This window comes from Anas acuta, chromosome 16 (genome assembly GCF_963932015.1).
Source record: "Anas acuta chromosome 16, bAnaAcu1.1, whole genome shotgun sequence".
NCBI lineage: Eukaryota > Metazoa > Chordata > Aves > Anseriformes > Anatidae > Anas > Anas acuta.
In genome coordinates, this window is record NC_088994.1 from 16,384,733 (window position 1) to 16,400,409 (window position 15,677).

Below are 15,677 nucleotides of genomic sequence, written 5' to 3' on the forward strand. Positions count from 1 at the left end.
GGCTGCACGGTTCATTGCAACCCTTCCCAGCACAAACACCGCCCGCTGCCAGGGGCTCCTCTCCAGCAGCGCCCCAGTGCCGGGCCCGATCCGGCTGCCCCGGGGGGGGGGGCTCAGCACCGCGGGACCCAGCGGGAGCCCCGGGGCTCCCCAAGCGACACAGCCCAGCAGCTCTCGGGACACCGCCGCCCCCGGGGAGTCCTCGTACCCCCAGCAGCTGCCGAGACGCGGCGAGCTCCCAGCCCCGGGCACTCTGGAAGGGGCAGGAGGGAAGGCTCCGGGGGCGGGCAGCCCCCCCCCGGCCCGGCTGCCAGAGCGGGACAAGGGCTGAGGGGCACGGGCAGAGGTCCGGGGGGGGGTGGGGGGCAGGCAGCAGGCTGCCAGTGGGTTTGCCTCTGGCCGGGGCAGTGCCGGGGGATGCGCTTACGGGAAGGGGGCTGGCGGCTGCGGCCCCGAGCCAGCCACGGACCTTGCCAGAAACGGCCGCGGCCGGAGATAAGGGAAGGGGGAAGAAAACTTTATAAGGAGAAAACATCCCTCAAAGTCCTGGCATCTCGGTGGGAACCGCGCGGACCCCTCCCCTCCCCTCCCCTCCTCTCCCCCCCCTCCACTTCTTCGCTCCCGACCCAGCGCCGCCGCTCCCCGGAGGCTGCTCGGGGGGGAGGGCACGGGGCGGGGGGGGGGGGGGGGGGGCTGCGGCCGCAGGTGCCGGGCCCAGCCCCGCTCCTGCCCCCGCGGAATATTTTTTTTTTTAATTATTTATTTTTCGGTTGTTGTTTAAACTAGGTGGGACCAGAACTGCCCCGTTTCCTGGAAACTTTGTTTTTCCTTTCTTTCCCCCCCAGCCGGCCCCTGCCGCGGGGGGGGGGGACGCTGCGCCCGCTCTATAAAGAGAGCGAGCGGCGGGGCCGGGCGGGGGTGGGCGCTTCGTCGGCACCGGCACCGGCACCGGCACCATGGCCGAAGGTAAGGGCCCCGAAGCTGGGAGCGAGACGAAGGCTGGAGGGGGTGGTGGGGGCATTCCGGGGGGCTGGGGGCAGCCCGGGGGGCTGGGGGCAGCGTGCGCCCCCTCCTCGCCCCGCTGCGAGGGCTCCTGGAAGCCGAGGCGGTGAGCATCCCCTGCATCCCCTGCTTTGGAGATGCCCCTCGGGGGGGGCTGCTCGGGGCGGGTGGGGGGCAGGGGTAGGGTGCTGTCCCACGGGGAGCCCCCGGCCGTGCCCCCGCGAGCAGAGGCCCCGCAGAGAGCTGAGCTGGGCACCGCAGGCATCCCACCACCCTCCTGACCAGGGGAGGAGATGCCTCCACTTCGGAAGAGTCCCCGCTTTTTGCTAGGACTGCTGAGGATGGTAATCCTCACGGAGACCCGGGGGGACCTGAGGTGCTGCTCCCGCACCCAGCTCATCTCCAAAGTCCCAAACACAACTTTTCACGTAGCTCGGTGTCAGCAAGGCTCACACTCACAGCTTGCATGGCATCGCACCGAGCAGTGCTTCTGCTCACCAGGCTGGAGGTGACAAGGACGAGGTCCTTTCTGTGCCCCGTCCCCACTGCAGGGTCCCAGGGGACCAGCTGGGTGAGCCTTGCCCGCATTTACAGGCAGGCAGCCCCAGCTCCGCATCTGCACACAATGCGCTGCGGGCTGCCCGTGCCCGGAGAAGCAGGCGTGGGGATTGCATTTCACTCCGGGAATGCAGGGCTCAGGGGCAGCTCTTTGCATCCAGCACCGGCCCAAGGAGGGCTCGAGAGCACCGCTCCCAGCACACGGGCGGTGGGAAGGGCACAGCCAGGCAGGGCTGCAGCAAGCCCAGCATCGCCCCAGCCGCCCGCCCCGCGGTTCCTGGCTGGTGCTGAGCTTGCACTGTGCTCTCCAACGTGAAATGCTTTCATTTATTCTGGCAACTAATCAGTCTGCCGCCAGAGCATTCAGGGGTCACTGGTCTTGAGCGATGATGAAGGATATTGCATTGCTGCAGCGTGCTGCCTGGGGCTGCGGCCGCGGGCCCTCCGGCACGGAGCCCTGCCTGCATCAGCGTCTGGGCTGGGAGGCAGAGCCGAGCCGAGCGCCCAAGGGCAGGGAATCGAACGCTGCCTCTGTCGCTGAATTTATGCTTGGTCTCTCCAATTTCTCAGCGATCACAGAGCAGGAAAGCTGCCCGGCGCCTTGCTGAGGCACACAGACATCGCTGGCATTCCCCAAGCTCAGCAATGTTCCTCTTCCGAGGGGTTTGGAGGGGACACAGCAAACCCCAGCACACAGGCCTGAAACCTCCCAGAACGTGAAAATGGGCACTGGGCTTTGCTCTGGCGCTGGGTGCTGTCCCTCCTCCATGCTGACAGCCCTCATGGCAGCACCGTGGTGTGAGAAATGGGGCCCAGACCTGGGCCAGCAGAGCAGCGCTCCACTGGGAGCTCGGCTGGCTGCAGGGCTCCTGCCCCCGTCCCAGCTCGCTCCCAGTGGCGATCCCACTCCGTCCAGTGCAGCCCTCCAGGGGGGTGCTTGTGGCCTGGGCATGGATGTGCTGGGCACGCTGGGGGGCACGGGGCTGGGTGGAGGAGGCTGCTGAAGCCCCATCAAGGCTCAGGGTGAGGATAATGAGAAATCACTCCCAGACTGAGCGCGGGGCGATGCACGGGGCACGTCCACGTCCCGGGGCCGGGATCTCTCCCCTGCAAGGGAAGATGCTGCAGGGGGGGAGAGCTTCACCCACTGCTGCCTCTGCAGAGCTGGTGCTGGAGACATGGGACCTGCAGTGCGAGAGCAACGGCCGCGAGCACCGGACGGCGGAGATGGGCGGCCGGCAGCTGGTGGTGCGGCGGGGGCAGCCCTTCACCATCACCCTGCACTTCTCCGGCAGGGGCTACGAGGAGGGGGTGGACAAACTGGCCTTCAACGTCGAGACGGGTGAGTGCCGCTGCGCCCCGTGGGAGAACCCCCAGCTGCACGCAGCCCAAAGGGGGGGCTTCTGCCTGAGCCTCCCCCCACTGCCTCCCTGGATGGCTGATGTCTACGCTGAGACTGTGGGAGAAGGTAGAGGCTCCATGAAGGGAGCTGAAAAGAGGTGGCAGGGAAATAAAGCAAGAAGAGGGTCAGGTTGGGACCCCCCCCCTCAGGCTGATGATCTTTTTACACTGCCCCCCTCCATCACCCTGTGGCCAGGGGAGTTTCCCACCGCCGCTTTTAGCTCCAGCGAGAGCCTGCTCAGGGCAGCAGGGGACAGGGATGGGGACACCGTTCCCATGGCCCCCAGCCGGGTACAAGCATCCTGCCCAGGGGTTAGGCCAGCCACGGGCAAACAAAGAGGAAACTCCTTCTTGGACAAGAGCTATTTTAAGGAGTCCGTATCCTGCTGAGTCAACCAGGCCAGAATTCAAAGCGAAACTGCACCAGGGGTTCCCCACGGGGTTCAGCATTATTTTTCCAGGAGGCTGAGCTCCTCCCTAGGGGTGAGGGAGGCTGTGAGGCCAGGACCCCCAGCTCCCGCACCGCTCCTGGCGCACTGGCACAGGCTGGCGGAGACGGCTGCAGGCGGGACGGAGCGCAGCTGCAGCGCTCCCAAAAAAAGGGCAAAGGAGCTTCAGCTCCAGCCAAGGCACGGCCGCACTGCCCTGCTGGCAGCAGCCACAGCCAGGACCCTCACCGGGAGCTGGACCCTCAGCCCCATGGGGCTGGAGAGGAGCAGGGAGCAGGAGCTGCCAGGCCTGACCCGTCCCCATGGGACAGCGAAACCGCCCGAGGACACGTGCCACCTCCTGTGCCACCTCCTGCAGGACAGAGGGGAATGGCTCTGTGCAAAAATAGAGCCTGTATTTTTAGAGTAGCTGCACTTGAAGAGCCCTGCCCCGGCCCCTGGGGCGCAGGGATGCTGCTGCAGGACAGCAGGTTTCAGAGCGGGGAGGAGGTGGAGGCGGCTCCCAGCCTTGCCAAAAGGACACGGCTGGCTCAGCCCGACCTTCCCTAAAGGACACGGAGGAGAAGCTGTGTCACTCTCATGAGTTCATGAGTATTTTTGGTGGCTCGCCTGCTGTCCCGCCCTCGCTGTGGGCGCGGGCTGGCAGGGGCCCAGCACGCGGCCGCTCCCCGGGGAGGAGCAGGCGGCACCGGCAGCGCTGCCTGGCTGCCAGCCCACCCCACACAGCCACCGGCACCACCGGCATCACCGGCATCACCAGCAGGGCCGGGCGTCCCCACTCCCAGGGGAGCAGCGTTTGGAGCCGGCCTCGGCACAGGTGGCTTGGACACAAGCGTGAAGGCTCGTGGCCCCACGCAGCCGAGGGCTCAGGGGGCCGGTGCAGATCGCTCTGTCCTCGGCTCGAGCGCTGCAGCCGCTGATGTAACGGCTCACTGCGGTGCTTGGAGCTACGCCTGGGGCTGCACGCGCTTGGCGGAGCTCCTGGGGGCTGTGGCAGGACCCGTGCTCGCACCGGGAGCTGGCTGCTCGGCTGGGGAGGAGAAGCCCAGCACAGCCTCGCCCTCCTCTCCTCCCGGGCTGCATGCGTGCCCCCTGAAACAAAACCTGGCTGTGCCAGGATGGAGCAGGGCCCCCTCCACCCCAAAGCATCCCAGCTCAGGTGGTGCTGTGTGTTTTGAACATTTGCCCAGCTCGGCAGGGCATCACCCTTGGGTGAGCATCAGGGACCCGATGGGGCGAGTCCCTGTCCCCTCCCAAACAGGGACGGAGCCACTCCTGGGCTTTACCAAGCGGGGCACCGCGCACCCCTCTGCGTGGGAAGCCAGAGCCTGTGTTGAGCTGATGTCTCCTTGCTTGGCAGGGCCCTGCCCCGTCGAGACGTCGGGAACCAGGTCCCACTTTGCCCTGACCGACTTCCCCGAGGAGGGGACGTGGAGCGCGGTGGTGCAGCAGCAGGACGGGGCCACGCTCTGCGTCTCGCTCTGCTCCCCCGCCACCGCCTGCGTCGGCCGCTACAGCCTGACGCTGGAGGCCTCCACCGACTACCAGGGCTCCACCTTCCACATCGGGGACTTCGTTCTGCTCTTCAACGCCTGGCACCCAGGTGAGGCTTTCGCCTTTCCAACACCGGGGCTTCCAGAGCTGAATTTCCCTGCTCTGTGGGACCCTGCAGCAGGCTGCGAGCCCCATCCCCTGCCCCAGGACACACAGCTCCTCTGACCAGCACCCCAAACACCCAGTGCCCCCTCAGGGCAGCCCCCGAGAGCAGCTCCCAGCCAGGGAGAAGCCCCCAGCTCCCCCCACCCTGCACCTCCTGGGCTGGTGCCTGCTGAGCACGCTGGGGCTCACAGATGCCATTGTCCAGGTGAAGTTCGGGTGGCAGGACACAGAGGGGAGGACGTGTGCTGCCGTGTTTAATTACAGCTGGGCAAACAACAGTTGAGATTCTCATCTGTTCACGTCCTTCCTCTGCCCTGAGGAGCAGCCCCATTGCTGTCCTGCTCCCAAGACCTTGGCTAAAACAAGTGATTTCCTGAATCCCAAATGCTTTGTGCTGGCTCCAGAGATAAGGGCTTTTAGGAAGCTTCACATACCCGGGCTGTGCTGAATGCTGATGCTGGAGGTGTATAGTTTTGCTCCCTGAAAACATTTCCAGTAAAGAGCATTTTTTCCAGCAGTAGTTTCTATGTGAGCCGTGACCTCAGCCAGCACTCCCAGTTCCCACTGCTCATTTCTCAGGCCAGGGAGATTTCCACTCCTGGGAAAAAGAAAACCCACTACATAAAACAAAGGGGATGGAAATAAAAGAGTTATAAGAATGAAAAAGGAAAACAAGCCCACTGAAATTTTCCCATCTGCTCAGATCTAAATGGGTCAAAAGCTCTTCAGGCAGCAGCAGCTCCAGCCCCAGCCCCTGTAGCTTCCTTCCCCACCAGCTCTGTCTCAGTGGCTGCCCGTGGCCTGTCCTGGGGGGAACTGAGTGGGGGGCACTGGGAGGTGTGTGGCAGAGTCCCCATCCCCGTGCCATCTGTTTTTCCCCCCGCAGAGGACACGGTCTACCTCCGAGACGAGGACGAGCGCCGCGAGTACGTGCTGTCTCAGCAGGGGCTCATCTACCAGGGTGCCCGGGACTACATCACCTCCACCCCCTGGAACTTCGGCCAGGTGCGTGGGGCACGGCCCCCCAGGACCCCGGGTACCACAGCCCTCAGCTTCACAGGGCGAGGGAGCCACACGTGCCCCCCAGACGGCACGCACCCTACACCCCAAACGCAGCCGGCACGTGGGGAGGAAGAGGTGCCACTGTGTGCCCACAGAGCAAACACGTGAAAATCTCATTTCCAAGTGGGAATGTGCCAACTTCAAAGCCTGGAAGCACAGGGGGAGCGTTGCTGCCCGGCTTGGGGCCTCACACTTCTAATCGGTGCCGCCGGGGAGCTGCTGCTCGATAATGTGCTCCCCAGAGCCGTGCCGGCTGCGCCGATAAGGCAGCGCCTGTGCCCTGAGCTGCGGCACCCAGAGCCAAGCTGGGGGCCCCGGGTGCTGGGGGGAGCCCAGCTGCCCCCCAAGCTCCATCTGGGGCTCTACGCAATGCCCCCATGGGCCGTGGGGGCAGGGGGCTGGTGGCTCTCGGGAGATCCATGTCTCAATTCAGGGAAGCCCTGACTCATCGGATGGTGGGGAAATAGGTGGTTTTCCCCCAGAGATTTAATTTCTGCCCGTGCCTGACCTCTGTGCAGCAGCAGCTGCAGGAAGCAGGATCCAGCCCCAGCACGAGGGCGGGAGCTTGCTCCTGAGCCGAGCCTCCCGCTGGCATCAGCCCCAGCCCCTTATCGTGGTGCCCCAAAAGGGACAAAGCCATCTGGCTGCTGCCACACTGCCCCCACCACGGCTGCACCACCTCACGCGTGTTTTCTCCCCTCCCTCTGCACCAGTTTGAAGAAGACATCTTGGCCATCTGCCTCAACCTGCTGGACACAAACCCCAAGTTCCTGAGGGACCAGAACCGGGACTGCTCCCGCCGCAATGACCCTGTCTACATCGGCAGGGTGGTGAGCGCCATGGTGAGTCCCACGGGGCTCTGGCCAGCACGGCCCCCCCAGGCTGGCCACCAAACAACCCCTCCACTGCCGCCGTGATGCACAAGCTCACGGTGATGAATCAATTGTGCACACTCCGTTATGCCCAAGCACCCCGGTGTGCCCGTGTGTGCCGCTGCAGCACCGGCACCGTGGCCACATGCATCCCGGTGCAGCTCTTGCATCCCTGAGGGTGGCAGCCCACATGAGCTGGAGGAAGCATTCCTTCCCCTGCCTCCGCAGCCTGCTCCTGCCCCTGGGGGCTTTGTCCCTTCGTGCCAGGCCACCCAGGGCTGTCCGGTGGCATTTCCTCCTGTCGCAGCCCCCCCTGTCTCACCACAGGTTAATTGTAACGACGAGGACCGCGGGGTGCTGCTGGGACGCTGGGACGATCGCTACGAGGACGGGATGAGCCCGATGGCCTGGATCGGCAGCGTGGACATCCTGAAGCGGTGGAAGAATTTTGGGTGCCAGCCAGTCAAGTACGGCCAGTGCTGGGTCTTCGCTGCCGTGGCGTGTACCGGTGAGAGCAGGATTCCCCCCGGACCCCCGGCCCCTGGATCCCGTCTCCCACCCATGGGAGGGGGCAGCCCCCTGACCCCGGCCTCATGCTGCAGCGGGGGAGCCGCCCGGGCTGGCTGCGGCCAGCCTGCAATGAATGCTTAGCAATTAAGGCTCTGTTATTCCAATTTGTCAGGAAATGGAGGGAAAAAATGATAAAGAACCTCTCTGGCTTTTCAATTAGCTCTCCGTGCCCTGGCAGGGACAGCCCGGCCAGGAGGGAGGGGCTGAATTCACGGCTCGGGAGAAGGAAAGTGGCTTTAAGGTCAAGTTTGCAATGAAGTAATGAATCCGCTCAGATCAAAATAATTTCAGTGCCACCAAGGCAGTCAATCTGGGGCAAAAGCGAAGAAAAATTCAAGGCTATCCTCTGTTAAGGAGCGCACAGACACACGTGCGTGCTTGCGCTGTTTCGCCCTGAGCACAACGCTTGGCCTTGCTCTCTGGGTTGCAGGAGAGTGAGCGCCTCCATTTATATATTTCATGTGTATGAGGTTCTTTTTAGAGGAGAGAAATAGCAGAGAACTTAAGTGGATTTTCTGCGAATCACAGAAGTTTATAGCCTTCCTTTGAAACATTATAACTGCCTCCCTGCTCCCCAGGGTGCCCCGCTCGCAGTAAAAGGCAGCTCTGAGATTAAATACGAGGCTGCTGCGCGCTGCCTGGCTGTGCACTCCCTTAAAAGCACTTCCAGCCTCTTTTGTGCCTTTTTCTTCTGCAACATCAAACTGACTGTCAGTGCACCACCCAGCTCGCCCGTGGCTCGCCGAGACTGGCAGCGTCTTGCAGGGTCCCGGGGCTGGCGCTGCCGAAGGGCTGGGCAGGGGCAGGGGCAGGGGCAGCGCCCCGGGGACCCACAGCCGACCCTGCCCCGCTTCCCCGCAGTGATGCGCTGCCTGGGCGTCCCCAGCCGGGTGGTCACCAACTACAACTCAGCCCATGACACCAACGGCAACCTGGTCATCGACCGCTACATGAACGAGACGGGGGTGGAGGAGAGGCGCTCCAAGGACATGATATGGTGAGCGGCAGTGGGGACCGCAGCCCCCCAGCACGCCCTGACCCCGCAGCGTCCCCGGCCACCAGCTCTGCAGGGCCGGAGCTGCTCAGCCCTGTGCCTGCGCTTCCCTTGCAGGAACTTCCACTGCTGGGTCGAATCCTGGATGGCCCGGCCGGACCTGGCACCTGGGTATGATGGGTGGCAGGCGCTGGACCCGACCCCCCAGGAAAAGAGTGAAGGTGCGACGCGGCCACGCGCCCTCCCTGCCCTCCCCATGCCCTGCGCTCAGTAGGGGCCGGCGGGGTCGCCCCTCCGGGTCCTGGGCAATAGCAGCGACCCCGCTCCCCGCAGGGGTTTACTGCTGCGGGCCAGCCCCCGTCAAGGCCATCAAGGAGGGCGACCTGCAGCTGAAGTACGACATCCCCTTCATCTTCGCGGAGGTGAACGCCGACGTGGTGTACTGGATCGTGCAGCGCGACGGCTCGCAGAGGAAGAGCACGCACTCCTCGGTGGTGGGGAAGAACATCAGCACCAAGAGCGTGGGCAGGGACAGCCGCGAGGACATCACCCACAACTACAAGTACCCGGAGGGTACGGGCACCTAGGGGCAGCCGTTGGGGGTCAGGGGCGCATTTCATTAGCGCAGCAGCTGCACCAAAACGGCTCCAGCAAGGAGGGTGAGCACCAGCCAGAGCCGGCCCCGCTGCCTCCCCACTAACAGGATGTATTTCTTGCACCCCCAGGGTCTGAAAAGGAGAGGGAGGTGTTTTCCAAGGCAGAGCACGAGAAGAGGTCCCTCAGCGAGGGCGAGGAGGGGCTGCACGTCAAGATCAAGCTGTCGGAGGGCGCGAACAACGGCTCCGACTTCGACGTCTTCGCCGTCATCAGCAACGACACGGACACGGAGCGCGTGTGCAGGCTCATTCTGTGCGCTCGCACCGCCAGCTACAACGGCACGGTGGGCCCGGAGTGCGGCATGGAGGACCAGACCAACCTCACCCTCAGGCCCCGCACGGGTAAGAGCAATGATGGCACCAAGCTTGGCGGTGTTCCTGGGCTCAGACAGAGCCGCAGGGCTGCGGTGAGGCAGCGGTGCGGGGCAGGGGTGGCTGTGCCACCCGGCAGAGCCTCGCCGTGCCCGCAGCGCTCACACCCTGCTGCAGGGAGCTGCCAGCTCCGAGTCCACACTGGCAACTTCCCAAAGAGGAAATTCTTCATCCCAGCTGCCAACCGCATGCTTTGTGCACACAATGGCTTGAGCAGAAATAATGCCTGTGCAAACCTCGTCCCTGGACCCAGGCCAGGGCACAGCGGGACAAACAGAAACCGCTGCAGGCACGTGCAAGGCACCGAGCCGCTATGGGGCCCTGGGCGCCTGCGCTAGCCCCTGACACATGGAGCGTGAGCCACAGGCAGGGCTTTGCTTTCAGCTCTCCCCCTCCCAGCTTTTCCAGCCTGCTGAGAGCTGCCTGACCCCGCAGATGTTTTACCCACCCACGTTATAAAACTGCCCAGAGGGTCACCAGCTCCACACAGCCCGGCTGGCACAGCGCAGCGTGTTGGGCTTTGTTTGACCCAGTGTTATCAGGGCAGCATTAAGGCCCCGCTTGGGACGGGCTGGCAGACTGGGGGGCAGATAGCCCACGGGCAGCCCGTGGTGCGCTCACCCACGGCACCTCCCAGAGCAAAGCGCACCGCACACGGGAGCCTGTGCGAGCGGCAGCGCTGTCACACGGCTGCGTGGTGATCGATGCCTCCTTCGAGGGTTTTGTCCTTATTTATTTACCACCGTGGATTTTTAATCTTTGATGAAAGGATGAAGAACATTACTCAGGCAGGGGGCTGGAAATGCATTTAGAGCAGGACAAAAGTTACTGCTCTTGCATGCTTTATGCGGAGGCAGCAAGCTGTGCTACAAGCAGGGCTCTCCTCCCAGGACTGCACCGCGCTCATCACGTCCCCCTCACACCGCTCGGTGTGAGATTGCAGGGTGGAGGCCACGGCTTCTCCCCTAGGGCTGTGCAGGATTCCCCCAGGGAGGGCAGTGCCTGGCCCCAGCCGGCTCCGTTACTGCCATCCCCGGGGCTGGGGGGCCCCGTGCCCAGCGCCGCAGTTACCCACAGCGCTGACATCCCCAGCCCTCCTCCTGGGGACAGCACGGCCGCTCCCATCCTCGCGTTATTTTGGCCACTGAGCTGTCCTGGCCCCAGCCCAGTGCACAAAACCCTGAACCTTGGTTTGCGGTTGTTACAAATTAACATCGCTGCCTGGTAATTAAACAGTTTAGATTTAGATCATTTTTCTACAAACCTTCAGGGCCTGGAGATGTAGTACAGCTGATGTGCTGGAACAGACTTATTTTTAGCCTGAGCCAAGCTCTGCTAATGGGGCCCATAACAAATGCAGCAGTCGGCTGCGTGCTGTTTGTTAAGCGAACAAGGGACGGGGCTGCTCTCCCTGGCCAAGGGAAGCGGGGCGCTGCCTTTGCCCTGCAGACACTTCACGCTTGCAAAACCTCCCCCAGTGCCAGCGCTGGGCACTTCACAGCTCCTCTGGGTGCCTGCAAAGCTGCTCCCGAGCCTGCTGCCTGGGCTGGGTGGGAGCAGTGCTCAAAAGCCTTGATCCAACCTTCCCCGGTGTGTGCTGGGCTCAGGGGGGAGGCGCTGACCCTGCTCTGCTTCGCCTCCCAGTGCAGAGCGTGCCCTTGCGCATCCTCTATGAGAAGTACGGCCCGTGCCTGACCCAGGACAACATCATCAAGGTGGTGGCCATCCTGACCGAGTATGAGACGGGTGACGTTGTGCTGGCCATCAGGGACGTCTACATCCAGAACCCGGAGATCAAGATCAGGGTGAGGGCTCAGCCCTGGGAGTGTCGACCCCAGGGAGCAGGGCTGGGGCAGTCCCAGCGAGCTGGTGCTGGGGCAGTGCTGTGGGGTGTCTCAGTGCCCTTTGCTCGCAGGTTTTAGGGGAGCCGATGCAGAATCGGAAGCTGGTGGCAGAGATCACGCTGGTGAACCCCCTCGCGGTCCCGCTGCACAACTGCGTGTTTGTGGTGGAGGGAGCTGGCCTCACTGAAGGGCAGAGGATCAAGGAGCTGTAAGAGCCTTTCCCTCACATTCCCCAGCTGGGCAGTGGGGAAGGGGCTGGGGGAGAGGCTGCCTGGGGCCCAGCTCCACACGGACATGGTGGGAGGGGGGTGCTGAGCTGGTCGGGGGGCGTGGGAGCTCAGCCGTGCTGCAGGAGGTCCCGTAGGTCCCACAGCACCGTCACTGCCTCCTGTCAGCACCGGCATGGGGCAGGTGGTGGCACGGGGGGGTCCGTGCCCTGCTGACCCCCGCCTGTCCCGCAGGGAGGACCCTGTCGAGCCCCAGGCCGAGGCCAAGTTCAGGCTGGATTTCGTGCCCCGCCAGTCGGGCCTGCGCAAGCTGATGGTGGACTTCGAGAGCGACAAGCTGACGGGAGTGAAGGGCTACCGCAACGTCATCATCGCACCCCTGCCCAAGTGAGGGGCCCTGTCCCCCCCCCTAGGCCGCCGCCACCCCTCACACCGAGCCCCTGCCTCCCTGCTGCAGCGAGGGCTGGCCGGCCCCCCTCCCTTCAGCCCAGGACAATGCTGCAGACCCACAGAGCGACTGCAAAACCCTGCCTGAGCCACCCCGAGGCTGTGGTGCTGAGCACTCAGTGCTGGGGGGAGGCAGCAGGAGGGGGCCAGGGGCTCCTGCAGCAGCCGCCCACCCGCTGCCCACTGCCCTGGTGCCCACCGAGCCCCTCTCCAGCCCCTGGCCTCAGCCAGTGCTGCCAACCCCGCACCGTGGGGAAGGGGCAGGCAGGCATCCACATGGCCCGGGCAGGGTGACAGTGACAACCCCCCGGCTGCGTTCCTTGGGGAGCAGGGGCTGAGCCCCCCCCTCACCACAAAGAGGTGGAAGCGTGGCCCTGTCTGCCCGGCCCTGCTCGGGGTGCAGGGGAGCCCCAGGGCCCCCTCCCGCAGCGGGCAGGCGGCAGCGAGGCTCGCTCCTTTTTCTGCAGCTCTAAACATACCCCTGGGACGCAGAGCACGTTTTATAAAGCAAACAATAGGAAGACAATCCTCTCCAGCACTGATGGCGCAGCAAGCGGCGTTCACTCCTGCCAGTTAAAACTCTCTGAATGCAATTTGGTAGAGAAAAGATTGTATACTGTGAGCACGAGGCTGCTTGTATGCTATATAGACATATAGCATAAACCTATTTATGGCTACATGAATACCTACTGCATAGAGCCCTACTGCATAGGTAAAGCAGGTTATTTGCTTTAACGACCGTTCCTGTCACTGTAGAGCCTGTGTGGTGAGGAATGGGACGTTACCTTTACATGAACTAACTATGCAAGCACTGAATAAAAACTCTATTTTTCACTTCTAAAGCCAGACCTGGCTCTCGAGCATCCTTCCCCAGGGGGGCACCCAGCAGCTCCTCGCTGGGGCAGGTGGGGGTGAAGCCCTGACCTCCACCAGGCTTCTCTGCATCCGTGTCCAGCCCGGTGCTGATGCAGGGGGTGCAGTTTGGAGCTTTGCTGCACGGGGCCTTCCCCAGGTCCCAGGGCCAGCGGGGCTGCACCATGGCCAGGGCCCTGCAGCCATCGCGTGGCTCCCAGCAGCACCCGCCGCAGGGGTAAACTGCAGCAGAGAAAATCCCACACAGGAAATTACAGCAACACCTTCTGCACGGTACAGCTCTCAGCCAGGCCAGGCCTTGCACTGTGCTGCAGGGGCAGCAGCCGAGCTCCGTGCCCTGCTGGAGCCCAGCACCGTGGAGCCTCTGGGCCAGGAGCTGCAGAGCACAGCCCAAGGAGCAGCGGTGCCACACAGGGGTTAACAGGCAGCAGCCCCACGCTGCTTTCCCTTGTCAGGAATATTGCTCAGAGCCAGGGATGATGCACGGCCTTACTTTAAAGAGCATTTGTTACACAGAGCTCTGCTGAGCCAGGCTTCAAGCTGCTCAATGCCTGGTTTAAAAATAACCAGCTCCTCTGGTTCGAAGCTGGGTCCTGATAAAATAAACATTAGCACAGCTATTTCTGAAGGTCACTCCTATCCATCTGAAGCATGGCGGAGCAAGGCTGCTCTGACAAGGAGCAAAGCTCGTATGACAGACACCAAATGCTGCATTTATGGTCTGGCTCTGGGGTTTGGCTCTCTCCAAGGCTGGTTTCTCCCACATTAACCCCCACCCACCCCTCCTTCCATGCTATTTGCAGAGCCCAATGAATCACTTAAGGCACCTCCGAGCCCGTGGGTGTTTGCCCCACACATTTTCTAAGATGTTTTCCACGGACTGAGAACACCACAACCGGCCCTGCAGCGCTGCTGGGGGAGCCGCAGGCGCCTGCCCGAGCTCCCCTCAGCACCTCCTGGGGACAGGGCTGCAGCCCTGAGACTCTTTGCCAGGCACTCCTGCCATGCAAGCAATAAATTATGAAATGAACATTTAAAGCACTCATTGCACGGAAAAAATATAATTCAGCATTAGCCCAAGTTCCAAAGCAAGGCGAGACTGTTTACATGGGGAGGAGAGGTTATTAATACATCTCAGCTGGCTGGAGATGCTGACTTACCAAGAAACAACTGTAAACTCATTTTAGACTTGAGGACCTCCAATTTACCTTTGCTGATGGACCGAGACTAGGAAAAGCCTACCATAAATTAGAGCACAGATGCACGCACTTCTGTGGGATTTTCAAGTCTCCCCAAAGCTCTCCCCCCTCGGCAAACATGGGTGCATTCCTACACTCCCCGAACAAGCCGGTACCTGGGGCCTGGCAGGGGCGAGACAGCAGCAAACAAGAAGCCGCAGCTGGTGAGAGCTCCTCAGGAATCCGGCCTGCGTTCACAGGAGCCAAGCAGCTGGGTGACAATGGGGACACACGGCCCAGAGCCCGCTGTGCCCGCTCTGCGTGGCCCCAGGAGGCAGAAGCCAACACGGCAGTGCCAGGGCTGTGGCACCGCTCACGGTGCTGCTCTCACAGAGCTGGATTCAGCCCCAAACCAGTGAGGGCCCTGTGGGAGCCACCCAGCACCCCCAGACGAGGCAGGTGTCTCCCATCGGCCACTCGTTTGTCCCCAGAGAGAGATGGCCCCAAATCAGCTTACAATTGATTGTCAGCTCCCACACCGACCCGCTGTAGCTTGACTATAACGAGCTGGCCAGGCTGCAGCGCCACGTTAATTACACGAGCAGAGGAAAACTCAGAGGTGCATTTACAATCATTTTCAGGGCTTCGGGCTCCAGCTGAGGCTGTGAAACACCTGCGGTCAGACCAGCATGTGCTGGGCACCGGTTAGATGCACAAAGCTCTTGCTCCCCCACACGAACCTCTGCGGGCAGAGGGTTTTTTTTCTGGCATTGCTGCCAGAAGCAGGGTGGGCGTGGGGAGGCCGCAGAGCCCAGGAGGCCGAAGGAGGCCAAAGGAGGCCTCTACTCACCAGTGACCGTGCAAGGCTCCGAGAGGCCTGTAGGCCCCAGAGCACCGTGTTGCTGGCCATGCTGGCCATCTCGAGCCGCCTGTGCTGCTGCCACAGCAGTGCCGAGCAGTGGCTGCGGGGCTCTATCTGGCCAGGTTCCTCCCCAGCACCTCCTCTGCAACCAGGTGGGAGCCACGTGTGGGTTTTGTTCCCCCCCAAGGCTGCTGGCAGTAGAGCTAATCCAAAAGAAAACAGGAGACCTATCTGAAGCCATCCAAGTCCCAGAACAAACGTTAATCTTCCCTAGCCCCAGAGCATCACAGAAACCAAAACACTTAACATCAGGTGAAGAAAACCATTTCACAGCCTGTGCCAAATTATACACAAGGCAGATGCGGGGCAGTGCAATGTGGGTGTCCTGTACCGACACATGCTTTCCCCCCAGCTCCCTGGACAGCACGCAAACTGTCTGTAAAACCCTATTTGACTGCTGCAGTAGAGTAGATGACTGTCAGCTGCTGTAGCAATTATGGTGGCAGATGTCCCACCGCCTCGCTGGAATGGCCACGCCACTGATTCACACAGCAAGAAGCCTGCTCAGGAGCAGGGGCAGGGGGAGCAGGGGCAGGGGGAGCAGGGGCAGGGGGAGCAGGGGCAGGCAGTCAGGTCTCGGGTGTCCTCTCA

General features: G+C 62.6%; 1 protein-coding gene across 1 annotated transcript; it reads left to right on the top strand.

Moving 5' to 3' along the window:
- Positions 1-755: 755 nt before the first annotated feature.
- Positions 756-12,959, top strand: TGM2 (transglutaminase 2). Its single transcript, XM_068700437.1, has 13 exons — positions 756-966; positions 2,723-2,902; positions 4,771-5,013; positions 5,956-6,074; positions 6,845-6,973; positions 7,331-7,511; positions 8,435-8,570; positions 8,685-8,788; positions 8,901-9,140; positions 9,293-9,565; positions 11,240-11,400; positions 11,511-11,647; positions 11,901-12,959. Exons 1-13 carry the CDS (start codon positions 957-959, stop codon positions 12,055-12,057), a joined length of 2,070 nt encoding a protein of 689 aa, XP_068556538.1. The 5' UTR covers positions 756-956; the 3' UTR covers positions 12,058-12,959.
- Positions 12,960-15,677: the final 2,718 nt, after the last annotated feature.